This window comes from Plecotus auritus (genome assembly GCF_963455305.1).
Source record: "Plecotus auritus genome assembly, chromosome: 1".
NCBI lineage: Eukaryota > Metazoa > Chordata > Mammalia > Chiroptera > Vespertilionidae > Plecotus > Plecotus auritus.
In genome coordinates, this window is record NC_137770.1 from 20,608,515 (window position 1) to 20,626,828 (window position 18,314).

The 18,314-nt window shown below is 43.7% G+C and overlaps 1 protein-coding gene across 1 annotated transcript in view; it reads left to right on the forward strand.

Moving 5' to 3' along the window:
* STON2 (stonin 2) overlaps positions 1-17,929 on the forward strand; it is a 144,604-nt gene extending 126,675 nt beyond the window's left edge. The window contains exons 6-8 of the mRNA XM_080665585.1: positions 7,760-9,595; positions 15,755-15,957; positions 17,718-17,929. Coding sequence (XP_080521711.1) covers positions 7,760-9,595; positions 15,755-15,957; positions 17,718-17,801 — 2,123 coding nt within the window. The 3' untranslated portion in view covers positions 17,802-17,929. The remainder of the gene's footprint in view (positions 1-7,759; positions 9,596-15,754; positions 15,958-17,717) is intronic.
* The last annotated feature ends 385 nt before the right edge of the window (positions 17,930-18,314 follow it).

The window sequence follows — 18,314 nt, forward strand, 5'->3', positions numbered from 1 at the left end:
AGAGCCCTTTCTACTTCTTGTCACAGAAGAATTTGATAGTTCATCAAGCAGAACTTCACAGGCCATCCCATCATGCCCAGATTCTAAAAAGTCCTCTTTGTTCCGTCCTCTTTGGGCTCAGAAATGGGTGAGGTTAGGAGGGAAATGCAGGGGACTTTGGCTATGGCAATAACAAATCCATAAAACACAGCTTAGGTTCTCAGCTGGCCTCATTATTAATTAAGTCTTTGATACACCCTGTTATATAAAATGTTAAGAGGTTAATTTATTAAATGGAATGCTGACTTTTCAATTTACTGTAGATATTGCAGTCTGGCCCTGACCCTGCCTATGACCTCTGTTGGGAAGCTGTGGTTAGCCCCATTAGACAGCAGTGAGACGTTATAGTGGGATCTCTGCCCTGGTGAGCTGGAGAACAGAGCCTTCATCTAATACAGCATGAAGAGCTGATATCAGAAAGACAAAGTAAGCCAGGGAACCAGTAAGGCAGTTGAGTGGAAGTGTAGTTGTTCGAGGAAGAAGCCAAAAGCAGGGACCCAAGGTTTGAGTATTGGTGAAGGCATGGGGAAGTGGGCAATGGTAAATCAGAGGCAGACGCTTAGAACCAGAGAGAACAGATTGATCAGGAACACACAACATATTGGGGATGTTCCTGGGCCAATCATCAAACTTAAAGTCTAGTGCTTGCTTTTCTGAACGGAGAGAGAGAGAGAGAGAGAGAGAGAGAGAGAGAGAGAGAGAGAGAGAGAGAGAGAGAGAGAGAAATGAAAATATTGGTTCATCCCCAGCCCATCTTGATTAGCGGGGGGCGATTAGCAAACTGGACCAGTCATTTGAAGAAGGTGCTGAGTACTGTTTTGGAGGTCCTCCTAGCAAATACAAACCAGAATGTAGTGTCAAATGTTCTTGATAGGGATTCTGTCAAGTAGTGGTAAGTGGTAGTTCTAGTTCGGTGAATTGGCTTCTTCACTTGGGGGTATTTCTTTTTTTTTTTTTTTTTTTTTTTTTTTTACTTGAAGAAACATGGGGGCAATTTAATAATCTTAGAGGAGGAAAGGCTTTCCTAAGAATAACAGAAAACTCAGAAAACATAATAGAAAAATATGACAATTAAATTATTCCAAAAATAAATGGCAAAACCACCAAAAGCAATTTCAAAAAATACCATCACCTAGAAAAAATTTTCAGTTTTATCATAATTAGAATTTTCCTAAAATATAAAGAATGTCTGCAGATTAATATAAAAACATCCCAGGAAAGGATGTAGATAATGGGGGATGCTATGTATATGTCCACCTGCCAGCTTAGGCCTGCTCCCTGGGGCTGATATCCCTCTGGCAGCCCTGGAGCCCTCAGACATTCTTTTTTTTTTTTTTTTTTTTTTTTTTCAAATTTTTATTAAGGTATTATATGTGTACATATCTTACCATTGCCCACCACCCCCACCCCACTCCCATACATGCCCTCACCCCCCAATGTTTTGTATCCGTTGCTTACTCTTATATACATGCATATAAGTCCTTCAGTTGATCTCTTATTTCCCCCACCTCTCCCTAACCTTACCACTGTAATTTGACAGTCTGTTTGATGCTTTACTGCCTCTGTAACTATTTTTTTGTTCATCAGTTTATAATGTTTTTCATTATCCCCAAATGAGTGGGATCATGTGGTATTTTTCTTTCATTGACTGGCTTATTTCACTTAGCATAATGTTCTCTAATTCCATCCAAGTGCCTACAAATGGTAGTAATTCCTTCTTTTTTACGGCAGCATAGTATTCCATTGTGTAGATGTACCATAGTTTTCTGATCCAGTCATCTGCTGATGGGCACCTAGGCTGTTTCCAAATCTTAGCTATTGTAAATTTTGCTGCTATGAACATAGGGGTGCATATATCCTTCCTGATTGGTGTTTCTGGTTTCTTAGGATATATTCCTAGGAGTGGGATTACTGGGTCAAATGGGAGTTCCATTTTCAGTTTTTTGAGGAAACTCCATACTGTTCTCCACAGTGGCTGCACCAGTCTGCATTCCCACCAGCAGTGCACGAGGGTTCCTTTTTCTCCGCATCCTCGCCAACACTTGTCGTTTGTTGATTTGTTGATGATAGCCATTCTGACAGGTGTGAGATGGTATCGCATTGTTGTTTTGATTTGCATCTCTCGGATAATTAGTGACTTTGAGCATGTTTTCATGTGTCTCTTGGCCTTCCTTCTGTCTTCTTTCGAAAAGATTCTATTTAGGTCCGTTGCCCATTTTTTTATTGGATCCTTTATCTTCCTTTTATTAAGTTGTATAAGCTGCCTGTAGATGTTGGAAATTAAACCTTTATCAGTGATACCATTTGCAAATATGTTCTCCCATACAGTGGGGTTTCTTGTTGTTTTGTTGATGGTTTCTTTTGCTGTGCAAAAGCTTTTTATTTTGATGTAGTCCCATTTGTTTATTTTCTGTTTGGCTTCCATTGCCCTAGGGGCAGTATCAGTGAAAAAGTTCTTTTGGCATATGTCTGAGATTTTGCTGCCTGTGGATTCCTCTAGTATTTTTATGGTTTCCCGTCTTATATTTAAGTCCTGTACCCATTTTGAGTTTATTTTTGTGTATGGTGTAAGTTGGTGATCTAGTTTCATTTTTTTGCATGTATCTACTTGGGGGTATTTCTGACCATGTAAGTTTATCAGCATCAAAGCATCCTCTCTCCATGACAATGCTAGGACAGATGAATAGACTCTGACCCTCTGGTTCTTCTTCTTTTTTTTTTTTTTTTTTTTTTTTTTTTACCAGTGTGTTTGTGATGATAACTAAGCTCCAGTTTATTTTACCCAGGTTAGATGCTGCCTTGATAAGGTTAGATGACTCCTTTCTCTCACCCACACACATTCATATGTCAGGGCATGACATTCCTGACCCTATGCCCAAAAGCTGCTCTGTATAAGTGGATGTGAATCCTTGTTTAACTGAGTTCTTTTCCTCGCTGAAGAACACTCCTAAAAAGTTGTATCAAGATAACTCTTGCCAATCTAAAAGGTAATGGGAAAAAATTAACTGGATTTTAGCTTAACAAACAAGCATTAAGAAAATAGTTAATGATTAAATGTAGGACTTGCTTTTTAATCTCACCTTGGGCAGTTTCCTTAAACTCACTGAGGCCCAGTCTTCTCAGCAAAATGAACAGATCAATTTCTGTTTCTAAAATCTCTTCAAGCCCTCCAATTCTGTGATTTGTGTTCCTCTCTTCACTTTACATATGACACAAAATATTTAAGTGCCCACTGTGCGTCTGAGGCTAGTTATACAGTTTTAACTATATGCTCCGTATAATAGTGACTACTCTCTCATGTTGAGAAAACTGTGATAATCTAAGAATATTTCTTCTTGCCACTGCTAATGAATTCCAGTGAACAGCTCTCAATAAGGTTTTTGCATTTGCCATTGCATTAACAAATTATGCTACCCAATTAGGGGAAAAAGATGGCAGAGTGTCTGCTATATTTAAAATCTCATAGAAATGGTTATTTTTTTCTCCCCATAGTTTTTACATTTTCTTCAGTTTGGTGGCTTTGATTACCATTGTAATCATTTCATTTAATCTTCTGCGAACTGAAAATAGACTGTGGTCTAACATGAAAAGAATCCACCATTTCTCTTTGGTTTGCATCAGTTAAGACGCTAACCAGAAAGCTCTTAGGTCCTGCAAACTCCCCCTGTGGTGTAAAAAAAGAACCTAACATTCATCTGTGGCTTTTGCTTGGCAGCAGCCCAGTTCATCAGAAGAGCAATTTGGAAATAGCAAGTGGAAGAGATAGTAATTAAAATAATGGTGGATTTTTGGTTTTGGTTTTATTTTAACGAGTCAATAAAATAGAATTGTAGGCGATAGTTAATTTAGTTCTTAAAATAATTAGTTTTTGCTAATTTCTTACTGGAGAAATTTGCTCACCTCCTCTACCATTGTTTCCAGTATCAGCCACAGTAGGTTGTGGGTTCGATCCCCAGTTGGGGCGCCTATGGGAAGCAACCCATTGAAGTTTCTCTTTCATGTCGATGTTTCTTTCTCTCTTTCTCTCCCCACCACCCCGCCTTTCTCTAAAATCAATAAAAACATATTTTAAAAAATGAATGAAAGAAATTTATTGTAAGAAAATGATCTTCACTGGAAACAAAGGCCTTTTTTCCCCCTTCTTTTTTGGCTTGGGAAAGGAAGATCAGAAATACTATTTTGGGGACAAGATTCCCAACAGACGGGAATCCTTTGGCAGTTTAGGCAGAAAGCCAGCCTCCAAAGGAAAAAGACTATAGCTTGTTTTAAATCAGGGAGTGGTGATGAGCTCCAAGGATGTCCCTGATACAAGGGTGGGTCAGTACCAGACAGGGTGGGTGGGAACTCAGCATTACAGAGACTCCATAGAGCCGATTCATTAGAAATTGATGGGTTTCGAGGTTCACTCCCTCCCCAGCTCTGTAGGGAGGATCAGTTATAGCTCCAAGGAAGTGATTATATTTTACTCAGGGCCACATTGTTCCCTTAGTAGTAGTAACACTTAAAATATAAATTCTAAAACCTGGGTTGTTTCCTGACGCCTTTCCCTTTATTTTCCAGAAAATAAATCACATAGGCATTTATAAAAGTGGGCTAATGATTAATTTGATGGATAGTGTCTTTAATTTTAAAATGCTTTGAAACCCTTTTGTGGTGCTGTACATACAGAAAATGCTTTTTGATCTGTATATTTCTAGGGTGAATGTGGATATGTACCTATGCATGCTCATGTACGTAGCCTACATTTTCAAACTGACATTTTCAGTAGAGGAAATTGCTATTTGTTTGAATAAATATCCTTGGAAAGATGGATGGCAAGCCAGCCTTCCCATCCACGTGTAATTACATTTGCGATTGTGGATGGCATTTCTGATTTGTTATGGTTGGATATGTTATTCATGAAAGTTGAGTGAAACATTTAGAAAACTCAACTATTTGACTGGAGCATTTGAGTATTCATTTCTCTCGGATTCCCAATTCCTGGCAGTAGAAACACTGGGTGGAATAGTGGCAGAGACCCATGTACACATTTCTCTAGAGCAGGGGTGGGGAACCTTTCTTCTGCTAAGGGCCATTTGGATATTTATAACATACTAGAGGCCCGGTGCATGAAAATTTGTGCACTCGGGGGGTTCCTCAGCCTTGCCTGCGCCCTCTCACAGTCCAGGACCCCTCAGGGGATGTCCACCTGTCAGCTTAGGCCCACTTCCTGGGGCATCAGGCCTAAGCTGGCAGTCAGACATCCCTCTTGCAGCCCAGGAGCCCTTGGGGGATGTCCACCTGCTGGCTTAGTGAGGTAGTGCTAAGGATGTCCGACTGACTGCTCGGGAGTGGGCCTAAGCAGTCAGTCGGACATCCTTAGTGCTACCGCGGAGGTGGGAGAGGCTCCTGCCACCCCCGCTGGGCTGGCCAGCCATGAGCTGGCTTCTGGCTGAGCAGTGCTCCCTCTGTGGAAGCGCATTGACCACCAGGGAGCAGCTCCTGCATTGAGCGTCTGCCCCCTGGTGGTCAATGCTCATCATAGTGATGGGTTGTTCCGCCATTTGGTCGATTTGCATATTACTTTTTTATTATGTAGGATTCTCAAGCCATACAAAATTATTAACTTAAAAATTTGCCTTTTTCGCCCTAACTGGTTTGGCTCAGTGGATAGAGCGTCAGCCTGCAGACTCAAGGGTCCTAGGTTCGATTCCAGTCAAGGGCATGTACCTTGGTTGCGGACACATACCCAGTAGGGAGTGTGCAGGAGGCAGCTGATCGATGTTTCTCTCTCATCGATGTTTCTAACTCTCTTCCTCTCTGTAAAAAATCAATAAAATACACTTTAAAAAAAAATTGCCTTTTCTATTTGGTCACACATTTAATTAACTTACCCCTAAAGCCTTGGCAGGACCAGACCAAATGATTTCGCGGGCCTTATATGGCCAGTGGGCTGGACATTCCCCATCCCTGCTCTAGAGGACAGAGAGAATAGAACTGCTCCAAAGCAGAGTTTCTGTTCTCATTCATTCAATTATCAAACCTTAACTGAGTATCTACGATATGCCAAATACACAGATTTGTTTTCTGTGTCATTCCTTCATCCGAATCCGCTCCTCCTTGCTAAAGACTTCATTTCCCCCTCCCTTCCCACAGCAGACAAGGGGTATATGCTACTTTGAAGGTTTGGATCGTTCCTGCATGGAAACTCAAGTCCTATATCTCCCTTGAATGACCTGCTAGGGTAGAGCTTTATTTGCAAACACTTTTTTTTCCCCTTTCTTAAAATAAAACCCTAAGATAGAAAAGTATTTTAGAGAAAAAAGAAGAGATTATATCATAAGCGTTTGCTCATGTGACTACATACTTGTAAACATTTTAATGGTATTATTCCATTGTGTGCCTCAATTTCTTAACATTCATCCAAAATGTGTTTCGCAGTTTGGGTTTCTCTCCTTAAGGCAGTCATCCTCAAACTACGGCCCGCGGGCCACATGCGGCCCACCGAGGACATTTATCCGGCCCGCCAGGTGCCGCTGCCTGTCCTGCTTAGCAGCCGACTCGTCCCGGGCCCTCAGTGCGCATAGGAATTTGTTCATAGTTTTTTTTTAAACTATAGTCCGGCCCTCCAACGGTCTGAGGGACAGTGAACTGGCCCCCTGTTTAAAAAGTTTGAGGACCTCTTCCTTAAGGCATTGCTTATGAACATTTGTAAGGCCCGTCAAAGTGCTAATCCACTTCCACAGGGTTTGTAGCATCTTAGTCTCACTAAAGGTCTGTTTACTGCTCATATCATATCCCCCTCACTGAATACTAAAAACTTTAATCTTCACTGGTTTTTTAAATTTGAATTTGCATTTTTATTATTACTAGTGACATTGGACATTTTTTACATGCTTATTAGACATTTTTAGTTTCTCTTTCCTGAGTCGTCTGTGTATGTCCTTTGCCTATATTTCTGTTGGACTTTTTGTATTTTTCTTATTCACTTGTGTGAACTTTTTTCATATTAAAGATATTAACATTTTGTCTTTAATGTTTATTGATCACATTTGGGCAGAAATCCCTCCAATTATATTATTTGCAATCATATTATCACTTAGAGCAGATAACTTGTTTTATTCAATGAGATCAGCTTTATACCATTTTATGTGGGAGATGGTTTTCAACGTTTAAAAATTAAGAATACAAACTTTTGCCCTAGCTGGCTTGGCTCAATGGATTGAGCGTCAGTCTGCAGACTGAGGGGTCCCAGGTTCAATTCCAGTCAAGGGCACGTGCCTGGCTTGCGGGTTCAATCCCCAGTAGGGGGCGTGCAGGAGGCAGCCGATCAATGATTCTGTCTATCTCTCTCTTCTCCCTCCCTCTCTGAAATCAATAAAAATTTATTTTAAAAAAAGAATACAAACTTTAGAACAAAGAAAACATCTATCCTAGAAACTCATATAAAAGTGAGATTGTATAAGAGTTCAATTGCAAGGGAACTTGGTCCTACCAGTGCTTCTGTATCAGTAGACTCATTTGTATTCTTACTGTATTGGACATAAGGCCCCTCTTACGTGCTTATTACAAAATTATGAGATCTTTGCCTAGACTAAGCACTTGAGACAGGTAATGAGTTGTTTTGGAATTTATTGAATTCCAGATAAAATTCTAATCATCCCTCATTCTCATACCTCAGTTTCCCATACTTCTAGGGGCCCTGGATAGCAGCCCTCATGTGTTTTCTTTTTCCTTTTAGACAACTCTTCCTCACTCCAGGAAGATGAAGAGGTAGACATGGAGGCCATCCGCTGGCAGGCCAGCAGTCCTGTCATGAATGGGCACGCTGCCACTCCGGTGACATCTGCTCGTTTCCCCAGCTGGGTCACTTTTGATGACAATGAAGTCAGCTGCCCTTTGCCACCTGTCACCTCTCCTCTGAAGTCAAACACGCCATCTATTGCATCTGTGACCCCAGATGTACCTTATTACTCAACCGGCTCATTTAAGAAGAGGGAACGTCCCAAGAGCACATTGATGAACTTCTCCAAAATTCAGAAGCTGGACGTTTCCTCCTTAAACCATCCGCCTCCCATAGCCGAGGCTCCACCTTGGAGGGCCACCAACCCTTTCCTGAATGAGACTCTCCAGGATGTACAACCCTCCCCAATCAACCCTTTCAGTGCTTTTTTTGAGGAGCAGGAGAGGCGCTCCCAAACCAATTCCACATCTAGTACTACAGGCAAAAGCCAGAGGGATTCTCTCATTGTCATCTACCAGGATGCTATCAGTTTTGATGATTCAAGTAAAAACCAGTCACACTCTGATGCTGTTGAAAAACTCAAACAACTCCAAATTGACGATCCCGATCACTTAGGCAGTGCGACACTGCCTGATGATGATCCAGTAGCCTGGCTCGAACTTGACCACCCGCCTGGTTCAGCACCTTCCCAGCCCAGGGATGGGTGGCCAATGATGCTAAGGATCCCTGAGAAGAAAAACATCATGTCCTCCAGACACTGGGGACCCATCTACATCAGACTGACAGCTACTGGTTACCTGCAGCTGTATTATGAGCAGGGCCTAGAGAAACCATTCCGAGAGTTCAAGCTGGAGATCTGCCATGAGATTTCAGAACCCCGGCTCCAAAACTATGATGAAAATGGCAGGATCCACAGCCTGCGTATAGACCGCGTCACCTACAAGGAAAAGAAGAAATACCAGCCCAAACCTGCTGTCGCCCACACAGCCGAGAGGGAACAAGTGATTAAGCTGGGCACCACCAATTACGATGACTTCCTGAGCTTCATCCGTGCAGTTCAGGACCATCTCATGGACCTGCCTGTGTTGTCCATGGACTTGAGCACAGTCGGCTTGAACTACCTGGAAGAGGAGATTACCGTGGATGTCAGAGATGAATTCTCTGCCCTCGTGAGCAAAGGGGACCACCAGATTCTCCAGCACCACCTCTTGACACGGATCCACATCCTGAGTTTCCTCTCAGGGCTGGCAGAGTGCCGCTTGGGCCTCAACGACATCCTGGTCAAAGGGAACGAAGTCGTTTCCCGGCAAGACATCATGCCGACCACCACCACCAAGTGGATCAAACTCCATGAGTGCCGTTTCCATGGGTGTGTGGACGAGGATGTGTTCAACAGCTCCCGGGTTATTCTGTTCAACCCTTTGGACGCGTGCCGCTTCGAGCTGATGCGGTTCAGGACAGTGTTTGCCGAGAAGACCTTGCCTTTCACGCTCCGGACGGCTGCGAGCATCAACGGGGCGGAGGTGGAGGTGCAGAGCTGGCTGAGGATGTCCACTGGCTTCTCCTCTAACTGTGACCCCCTCACTCAGGTTCCCTGTGAGAACGTGATGGTTCGGTACCCTGTGCCCAGTGAGTGGGTGAAAAACTTCCGCAGGGAAAGCGTCCTGGGGGAAAAGTCTCTGAAAGCCAAGGTCAACCGGGGGGCCAGCTTTGGTTCCACTAGTGTGTCTGGCTCGGAGCCTGTCATGAGAGTGACTCTGGGGACTGCCAAGTACGAACATGCCTTCAACTCCATCGTGTGGAGGATAAACCGGCTGCCTGACAAGAACTCAGGTAAGTGGAGGGTTCTCATCTGTGAAAACCACTGCCCAGTTGCCAGACAGCAGGATCAGAGTTCCACATCCTATTTCCCTGTGAAGTGCTGAGTTTTGGTGTATGATGGGGATGGGGATGAATGGGGAGTGGGACAAGAAAAGCAAAAATATTTGAGTAAAGTAACAAACACTTCATTCCATCATTTCACTTCCTGAATTATGACACGTCTTCCATAAAGCTCTGTATTATTCTCCACTGAGCTGCTAAGTGGCTTTCCAGGGCAGCTATGAATTTATATTACTTTCTGACTCATTAAAACATTATGCTGCTGGAAGCTATCCATTGCCAGATCCTAGAAGGCTTCTGGGTTCTGAAGAGATACCTTTTAAACTATGCCCTGGTGTAGATAAAAGGGCTGGTTCATTACGGCTCATCATATGTGCAGTACAGGTGAGGAGTATATTTTTATCCCAGTCATCCCGTGAAAGGCCTGTCAATCATAACATCTTGAGCTCAGAGTTGGGATCTGGGAAAAGGGAAGAGGAGAAATGGCCTCTGATCAGACGGAAGATCCAGCCAGGATATAACAGTCCAAAAAAGGCTGAAATTCTACCAGACAGAAAGTAAAGGAAGGAATATGTGATTTAATCAAAGAGATAAAGCCTACCAGCCCTAGCGGGCCTGCTCACACCTATCAGGGATGGTTTTGTGCTTGCATGAGCCCTGGAGGCAATGACTTTCCTCATCATTCCAGTGAGATTCAGTGAAACCACAAAACTAGGGAGCAATCAAGCCAGCTCTATAGCCTTATTTATGAGAGTAAGTCTGGGTGACCCCAGTGGCAGGCAGTGCACCCATGATCCTTTAAACCACTTCTCTTCTTGTTTATAATAAACTTGGCTCATCTGATCACAAAAGTGGGTATCCTAGCCGAGCAAAAAGAATGAGGTTTGGGGGAACTCTTGATTGGAATGTCTTTCTCTTGTGCAGATTTTCTTTCCATTCTCACCATGAAATCCTAACAGTGTTCTGTGTCCTCATTTCCTGTTCTGTGTGGAGAGGCTGTTATCATACTCTAAATATAATATGATGGGGTGGCAAGAAGCAATGGGATCTGGTCAACTCTCCAGGCATCCCGAGCCGTGCAGGCTGTGTCAGACGCTGGGCGTAGCAGGGCAGACCGGGGAGACAATTGGACCTCTGTGTCTGGGGCTGGAATTGCCAACCTCTATTTCTAAACTGACAGAACTTTTAAGATAAAGTCTTCCTCTTTGTGCTTGTTAATTCATCCCCCCTGAAAGATCCCTGTATTCTGGCGAGAGTACTGTGGTTTCTACCTCAGCCACAGGCTCCTCTGAATTAGTGGAGGAAAGGAGAAAGCCTGAATTCTCTGCCACAGAGGCCTTGGGAAGAGATCTGAGGAGACAGGGAGAAAGTTACTGTTTAACCTGCTAGACACTTGACATGGGGAAAAGCAAGGCTTCAGGTGTATGTTTATTGGGATTTTTAGCTCTTGAATGCACTACTAGGCATGGACTCAGATAATTTTATTTTGGGACTACTGGGTTTTTCAAGGTGGAAGGGATGTTGGGGACTACTTACTCAAACTCATCATTCTACATAGGAGAAGATTAAGGGCCAGGAGGTGACATGACTCGTCTAAAGTCACAAAGCCACATCTGGGCCGAAACCGGTTTGGCTCAGTGGATAGAGCGTCGGCCTGCGGACTGAAGGGTCTCGGGTTCGATTCCGGTCAAGGGCACGATTCCGGTCAAGGGCACGTACCTTGGTTGCGGGCACATCCCCAGTAGGGGTTGTGCAGGAGGCAGCTGATCGATGTTTCTCTCCCATCGATGTTTCTAACTCTCTATCCCTCTCCCTTCCTCTCTGTAAAAAATCAATAAAATATATTAAAAAAAAAAAAAAAGCCACATCTGGGCTCTTTTCCCAACACTGAAGCTGCCTCTACGTAAATGACACCAAATAGACCCAAACTTGAAATAATTTCCACTATGGGGACAGAGATTTGCAGTTTTTCCAATGTGAACACACATATACCCACCAAGATGACACAGTGCTGGGGAAGATTATTTCCCAAGAGGGGAGGGCATGGGGGATTGTCACCAGAAGAAAGAGGAATGGATCCAGGACAGGGGGAAAAATGGATCTTCAGCAAACACTTTCCTAATGCTTCCCAGTGGGTGGTGTTCAGTAGGCTCAAGGCCAAGTAAATACAGCTTACATATTACATATGTATTTCCAGATAACTGAAACCTTATTTGTGAAAGATTTTTGAAATACAGGAAAACATAGGGATATTTGGGAATGTTTCTCACTGAAATTTCCTCCTCCCCCCACCCAGTTACTGCTTTTGCTGTCATGGTTATATAGATTTAGAAGTGAAACCCCCAAAAAGGGACTCTGTAATACTGCTGGCCACTTCTGGATCAGTTTAGGAAATGGATAGCACCCTTTTCTGGAAACTGGAGGTGTACAGGATCTGAACTCCAGTGAGACTGCAGGTTCTCACCGTTGCTGGTACTCGCTACACCCAGCCCCTGTCCTCCCCATCCCATGCCAAGAAACCAGAGAATTGATGATCTATTAGTAGTTGTCCCTTTTTTGGAGTTCTTCTATCCTGGTCTTCAGACAGCCTTGGGAAGGTGCCTTTTATAGATTATTTTCCATAATCCTCACCCTCCATTTACAGTGAAGGAAGCCTAAATCTCTGCACACCCATTCCCACCTGCAGTGGCCCTGCATCCCCAGCCCCAGCAGGCAGGGCAGGCAGACCACAGGCAGCATGGGCCAGCTGGGCAGCACCTCTGACTTTGCTGGCAGCCCACGCCTCAGCCACAGCAGGTGTGTCCCAATCCCAGCCATCAAAAGACTTAACAAGCTACCACTGGGTGCCAGCCCAGCCCCATCTCTCTGCATTCTACAGGACCCCTCCCACTCTATTCCCAAGAATTTTTCTTAATCCTAGAAGGCACCGGGACAAAGCACCAGTCCTGCTGCTTTCCCAGATTCTCCACCAGGAAACAAAACATTCTGACCTGCCCAGGTAGCTTTCTCTGCTGGAATTCCAGTTCTCATTAGACCAAGTGAAGAGAAAACAAACCCAATATGATTGATTGCCCTTTTATGGCAAATAGAAATCTGAATTGTAATGTTAAATGTTCTCAAATCCATCCAGGAAGAAGACATGATGCATGGGCTCATTAGCTCATAAATTAGACTACACTAGCTTTCAAAATTGCACTTCCCTATCTGTCCACCAGCCCTACACATCCATTAGTTGATGCTGGGAATCAAGAAAGAATGTTGTTCTCATAGAGTCAGCTGTGAATACACTTTGGTGGGGTGACAGAGGAGGGTCAGTTTTGTGGAAAGTAATGATTTCTTGATATTCAAAATGTGTAAATAAGAGTCATTATGTAAAACTGTTCTTCAGGTTGCTATTGAATGAAATTAGAAACTCCTCTATATACTTTGAAGTGATTTAAATCTATAGCAGTACATTGAGAGAAGTTTAATCATAATTTAGAGTCTGATCTGTTTTATTCCCAGTACTACAACTTAATGACTCTGTGACCTCAGGCAATTTACTTAACCCTCTCAGAGAAATCTCATTTTCCTCATCTATAAAATAGGGTTATTAATACCTAACCCGTTAAGAATGAAATTAGAGCTGAAACCAGTTTGGCTCAGTGGATAGAGCGTCGGCCTGCGGACTGAAGGGTCCCAGGTTCGATTCTGGTCAAGGGCACGTACCTTGGTTGCAGCACATCCCCAGTGGGAGGTGTGCAGGAGGCAGCTGATCGATGTTTCTCTCTCATCAATGTTTCTAGCTCTCTATCCCTCTCCCTTCCTCTCTGTAAAATATCAATAAAATATATATTTTTTTAAAAAGAATGAAGTTAGAAAATGCTTTTAAGTGTTTAGCACAGTCTCTGGCCTGTAATAAATGCTCAATAGATGATAGCTATATAATTACATCTGTGGCACACTATTTTTTTTTAAAAAAAATTAATGTCTTTTTAAATAATATAATTTTTACTATTACATGTATCTTAAATTCCTTTCCTAAAACCAGTGCAAATTTTTCAATTAATTTCCTAAAGTTTTACTCTTTAGAAAGAACCAGTGAAACATCTCACATTTGTGAAACAGAGCAAAACAAATACTTCACTCTGTAATGTTTTCCTTGGAGAGAGGGTGTGTGTAGGACCTCACTTACTGAGATTAAAAAGTCCCTCCCAGACCAATAAAGGAACTTGGAATTGTTTATTTGGGAAAACTCAGATAACTAAGGGCTGTAACATTGTTTCTCCAAAGCCAGTTGCTGTGTGGGGGTTCTTATAGCTGACTTCCCCTGCAGACATTGTCACCCCGTAGACCTTGTCACCCTGCAGACCTGGTCTTGAGATTTGGAAACAAAAGGTTATGACTCAGACAAAGTGGTTTAAACAATTTGGGGTCAGACGGCTGGGCTTAGTCAGGTCTCAGCTCTGCTTCTTTGCAATCCTAATATATAAAAAGCCAGGGGCCATCATGACCTAAATGACCAGATGGATGACTGAATAGCAGGATGCGTGGGGCAACCAGGTCGGCAGGGGGGTGAGGGACAACCAAATGACCAAACAGCATGCTGCGTGGGGCGACCAGGCTTGCGGGGGGGCAGTTGGGGGTGACCAGGCTGGCGGGGGGAGGCAGTTTGGGGTGAGCAGGCCAGCAGTGGGGGCAGTTAGGGGCGATCAGGCAGGCAGGCAGGTGAGCAGTTAGGAGCCAATGGTTCCGGATTGTGAGAGGGATGTTCCCCGAGGGGTCCCAGATTGGAGAGGGTGCAGGCTGGGCTAAGGGGATCCCCTCCCCCCCCCGCCCGTGCACAAATTTTGTGCACCAGGCCTCTAGTAGAATATAATATTATGACCTCCAGATTCTGTTACGAAGAGACTGTGAGAGAATCTGCAGAACGAAAAGCATTTAGCACAGAACCTGGCACAGAGCACTGAACAATTGTCCTGCTGCACCTGATGAATGATGACGACCACAGAGCTTCATGAGTGACAGTCACAGAAATAAGCTCTAACCCTTTCCCCTCAAATACCTAGTAATAATTCTCCATGAAAATCCAACCTTGAGTTTGCTATCCAAGTACAGTAGAATGAGCCATAGATGTACAGAATCAAAGAACAGGAAGGGTCTATGCCTAGCATTGTCCAGTCCACCCTTTCCAACCACCACTTTCCCCCACTGCCCCACGCCTACCTACCCAGCTGCCCTACTTTACAGATGAAGAATTGAGGCCTGGATAGAATAAAGGACTCAGGTGCGGGATCTCTGCTGCTTAGCAGGAGAGCTGGACATCAAATTCAGGGATGCTTGCTGACTGTTAGTCTGTGTGCTCTCCAGTGTTTGCTGCACTTCCCTAATATAAATGTGCTTACAAAGGTGCTGCCATTTACATATGTCTTTCACCCACAAAAGCATGCCACAAACATTTTTTAAAAATATGAAATGCTATTAAGAAAGTTCAATTTATCTTTCAAAGAAAATTGATTTTGCTCCAGGTGGCTGTCACTGATGTTTTATTAGGTGCTAAGTGCCGACCCCTTTTATTCCTCTCTGCCAATCTACAGCCCCCATTTCTTGGTATTTGTGCTGTGCTCACATGTCACCCTGACGTGAGCAGGTCGAATGACCTCTGCTTCTCAGCCGTGGTTCCATTGCTAGGATACCAGGCTACTGTCATCAGATAGTGTTGCATCAGAGGTCGGAGCAATTTCTGCAGAGGCAAATCCTCTGCTCACGGCTGGCCCCTCCGAAAGACTTCCAGGCTTCCTTTGTTGTTTTGTGTTTGTGTTTAAATCCTCACCTGAGGATATGTTGTTGTTGTTTTTCAGTTGATTTTAGAGAGAGAGAAAGGGGGAGAGAGAAACAATCATTGATGTGAGATAGAAACATCGATCCCTTACACACCCCAACTGGGGATCAAACCTGCAACCTGGGTATGTGCCCTAACCAGGAATGCGACCTTCCAGTGTACAGGACTATGCTCCAACCAGCTGAGCCACCCTGGCCAGGGCCCCAGGCCTCCTTTGTTACTGAGGTGGTTCTTCTTCCACTTCCTCCCCAAAGAACCTGATCTGTAAATTCTTTATCTTTGTTTCATAGCTTCTGGTCACCCACACTGTTTCTTCTGCCACCTTGAACTTGGCTCGGACCGGGAAGTGCCTTCCAGATTTGCCAATCACGTGAATGTCGAGTTCAGCATGCCCACCACTTCAGCCTCCAAAGCTGCTGTAAGATCCATCTCTGTGGAAGACAAGACTGACGTCAGGAAGTGGGTCAATTATTCCGCACACTACAGCTACCAGGTAGCCTGGGAGGCATCTGGCTGATGTTCCCCCTCTCCCTTCCCCCCCTCATCCTTTTAGCAGTGCCTGCGCTGGGTGCAGTGTTCTCTTACCACCTTGGAGGCGGCTCACCATGGTACATAGCCATGGGCGAGTCTGCTCTGATGTAAAGGAGCAAGTGGGCAAGAGGAAGGTTGGGAAAAAAAATAAAGAAGCTGATGAAAGAGGAGAACATAATGTCATCATAAACAACAACATAAAAAAGAAGAATGGGATAAAGGGATTATTATTACCCATTCAAAATATAATTTATGTTGCAGAGTAGTGAATTTGGAAGTCAAGAGGAGTGTCAGGAAAGTGCTAACCAAAAGGATACATTGCAGCTACAGGAGTTGATGACATGGGTCTGAGTGAAGTTAGAACATTCATGACCTGGTCACTGGGCTGTCACAGGACAGAACTCAAAAGCCCAACCAGCTTCTAGAGTAGTAACAGGATCAGGCTGTGGAAGGACAGACACCAAGCTGGGGTGTGCAGACACGAATGGTGACTATATCTGGGGGAGTTAGAGATTCAATGGGAGGATATTAATGCAAGGGATGGGAAATGGGGGCTTTTGAAAAGATTTTGCAAAGTGGCTTAATAATTTTCTATTCATAATAATATCCTTAGATTTATATGGTGATTTATTGGTTTCTAATTGCCTCCTTAGTTGTGTGGTCTACCAAAAAGAACACATACTCCATCTTGTGGCCAGAAAAAAACAGCACTTTCCTCAGACATGCGATTTTCAATCTTTGTCATCTCATGGCACACAAACTAATTACTAAAATTCTGTGGTGCACCAAAAAATATATTTTTTGCAGATCTGACAAAAAAATAGATATAATTTTGATTCATTCACACCAGGCAGCTATTTTTGTGTTGGCTGTTGTCATTTTTTTACTTGACAGTCTAAGGGAAACGAGGTCAGTCCCCGACTAAATAGTCAGGTACTGCATGTTTTAAAAATTCTTGCAGCAAATTGCTGCCCTAGTCAACTGTTCTGTCTTGACTTTTTCCGCTCGTCATAAATGTCCACTTTGGTGTTGAGGAAAGCAGCTTTAATTATGTAACTTCCTAGCTCGAAGGATCCCCTGCCTGGCTTACCCAAGGCTCCAGTTGAAGTGTGTCGCTTTCAAGGCAAGATTATTTTCAGATTCCTTGATAATTATAGCTACAGTGTTTTGCAGACAATATGGGTAGAACTGAAAACACTGCAATACTTATCAGCTTGGAAACTTTTTTAAAGAGATAAAGTAATGGAGAGTGTAAACAGCCAATTGTGAAAAAAGCCATTCATTTATCAACCCCTGTGCTTGCCTGCTATATATCTACATTACTGGGATGCAGCAGTGACTAGGGCCAGCCCTTGTACTATGGACCCCATGGTGCAGTGTAGAAGGTACAGTGGGAATATGCGCCAGGGAGTTCCTCACTCTACCTAAAGAATCAAGAAGAGCTTCACAGAAGAGATGACCTTTGAGCAGCTGTGCAAGACAAAGAAGAAGAATCTTCTAGGTGGACAGTGAGGGAGAGGGAATCCCAGACCAAGCGAAGAGTCTGTGCAAAGAGAGAATCATCATAGACACAGGGCAAGTGGCGCCAGTGAACCCCAAAACATGACAAAATCACGAGGAGTCTCAAGGAATCTAAACCCAGTGAGGTATTCTCTCTTGATTTATTTATTTCTTGGGATGTTTTCTCTTCTGATATTTCTCTCCAACTTTTATTCCTGGCAGGTGGAGATTGAGCAAAAAAAGAGTTTGAAGCCGGACTTTGAAGGAGATGAAGTGGAAAACCCCAAGGAGTGTGGGGTCCAGTGATGAAGCCCCATTGAGAGGCCGTGACCTGAGAGTCCTAATAGGACATCTTCCTGAATAGCTGAAGTTCAAGTCAATACCTACATGACTACTCCATGCTGGGAGCAGTGCATCGGACCTTCCTGTCTGTAGTTGCCTATATGTGAACAGGAGATCCGAGGCGGCTGCTGTGGAGAGGCTCTGACTGCCTGAAGCAGCTGGTTCACCTGACGTGGGAGCTCACTCATTAAGCCGCCTCTGCCTCTGCTTATCTCACAGCACTTGGGTGTGATTTGTTGTGACTAGGAGAGTCAGGAAAAGAACCTCCGCATCAGTGTTGGCATGATTTCCTTCTGGTGTTCTTACATGAATTTCTGGAAAACAAGGTCTTGAGAAGTTAATTAAGAACCCATCTCTGTCACTCCCTCTAGAAAAGGTTCAGAAAAGGCACAAAACAAATTTCCTCTGTAGGTTTCCTAGTCCTTTCGTAGGTGTCTCCATTCTTTGTATATGAACACTATGCAACAGACGTTTCGA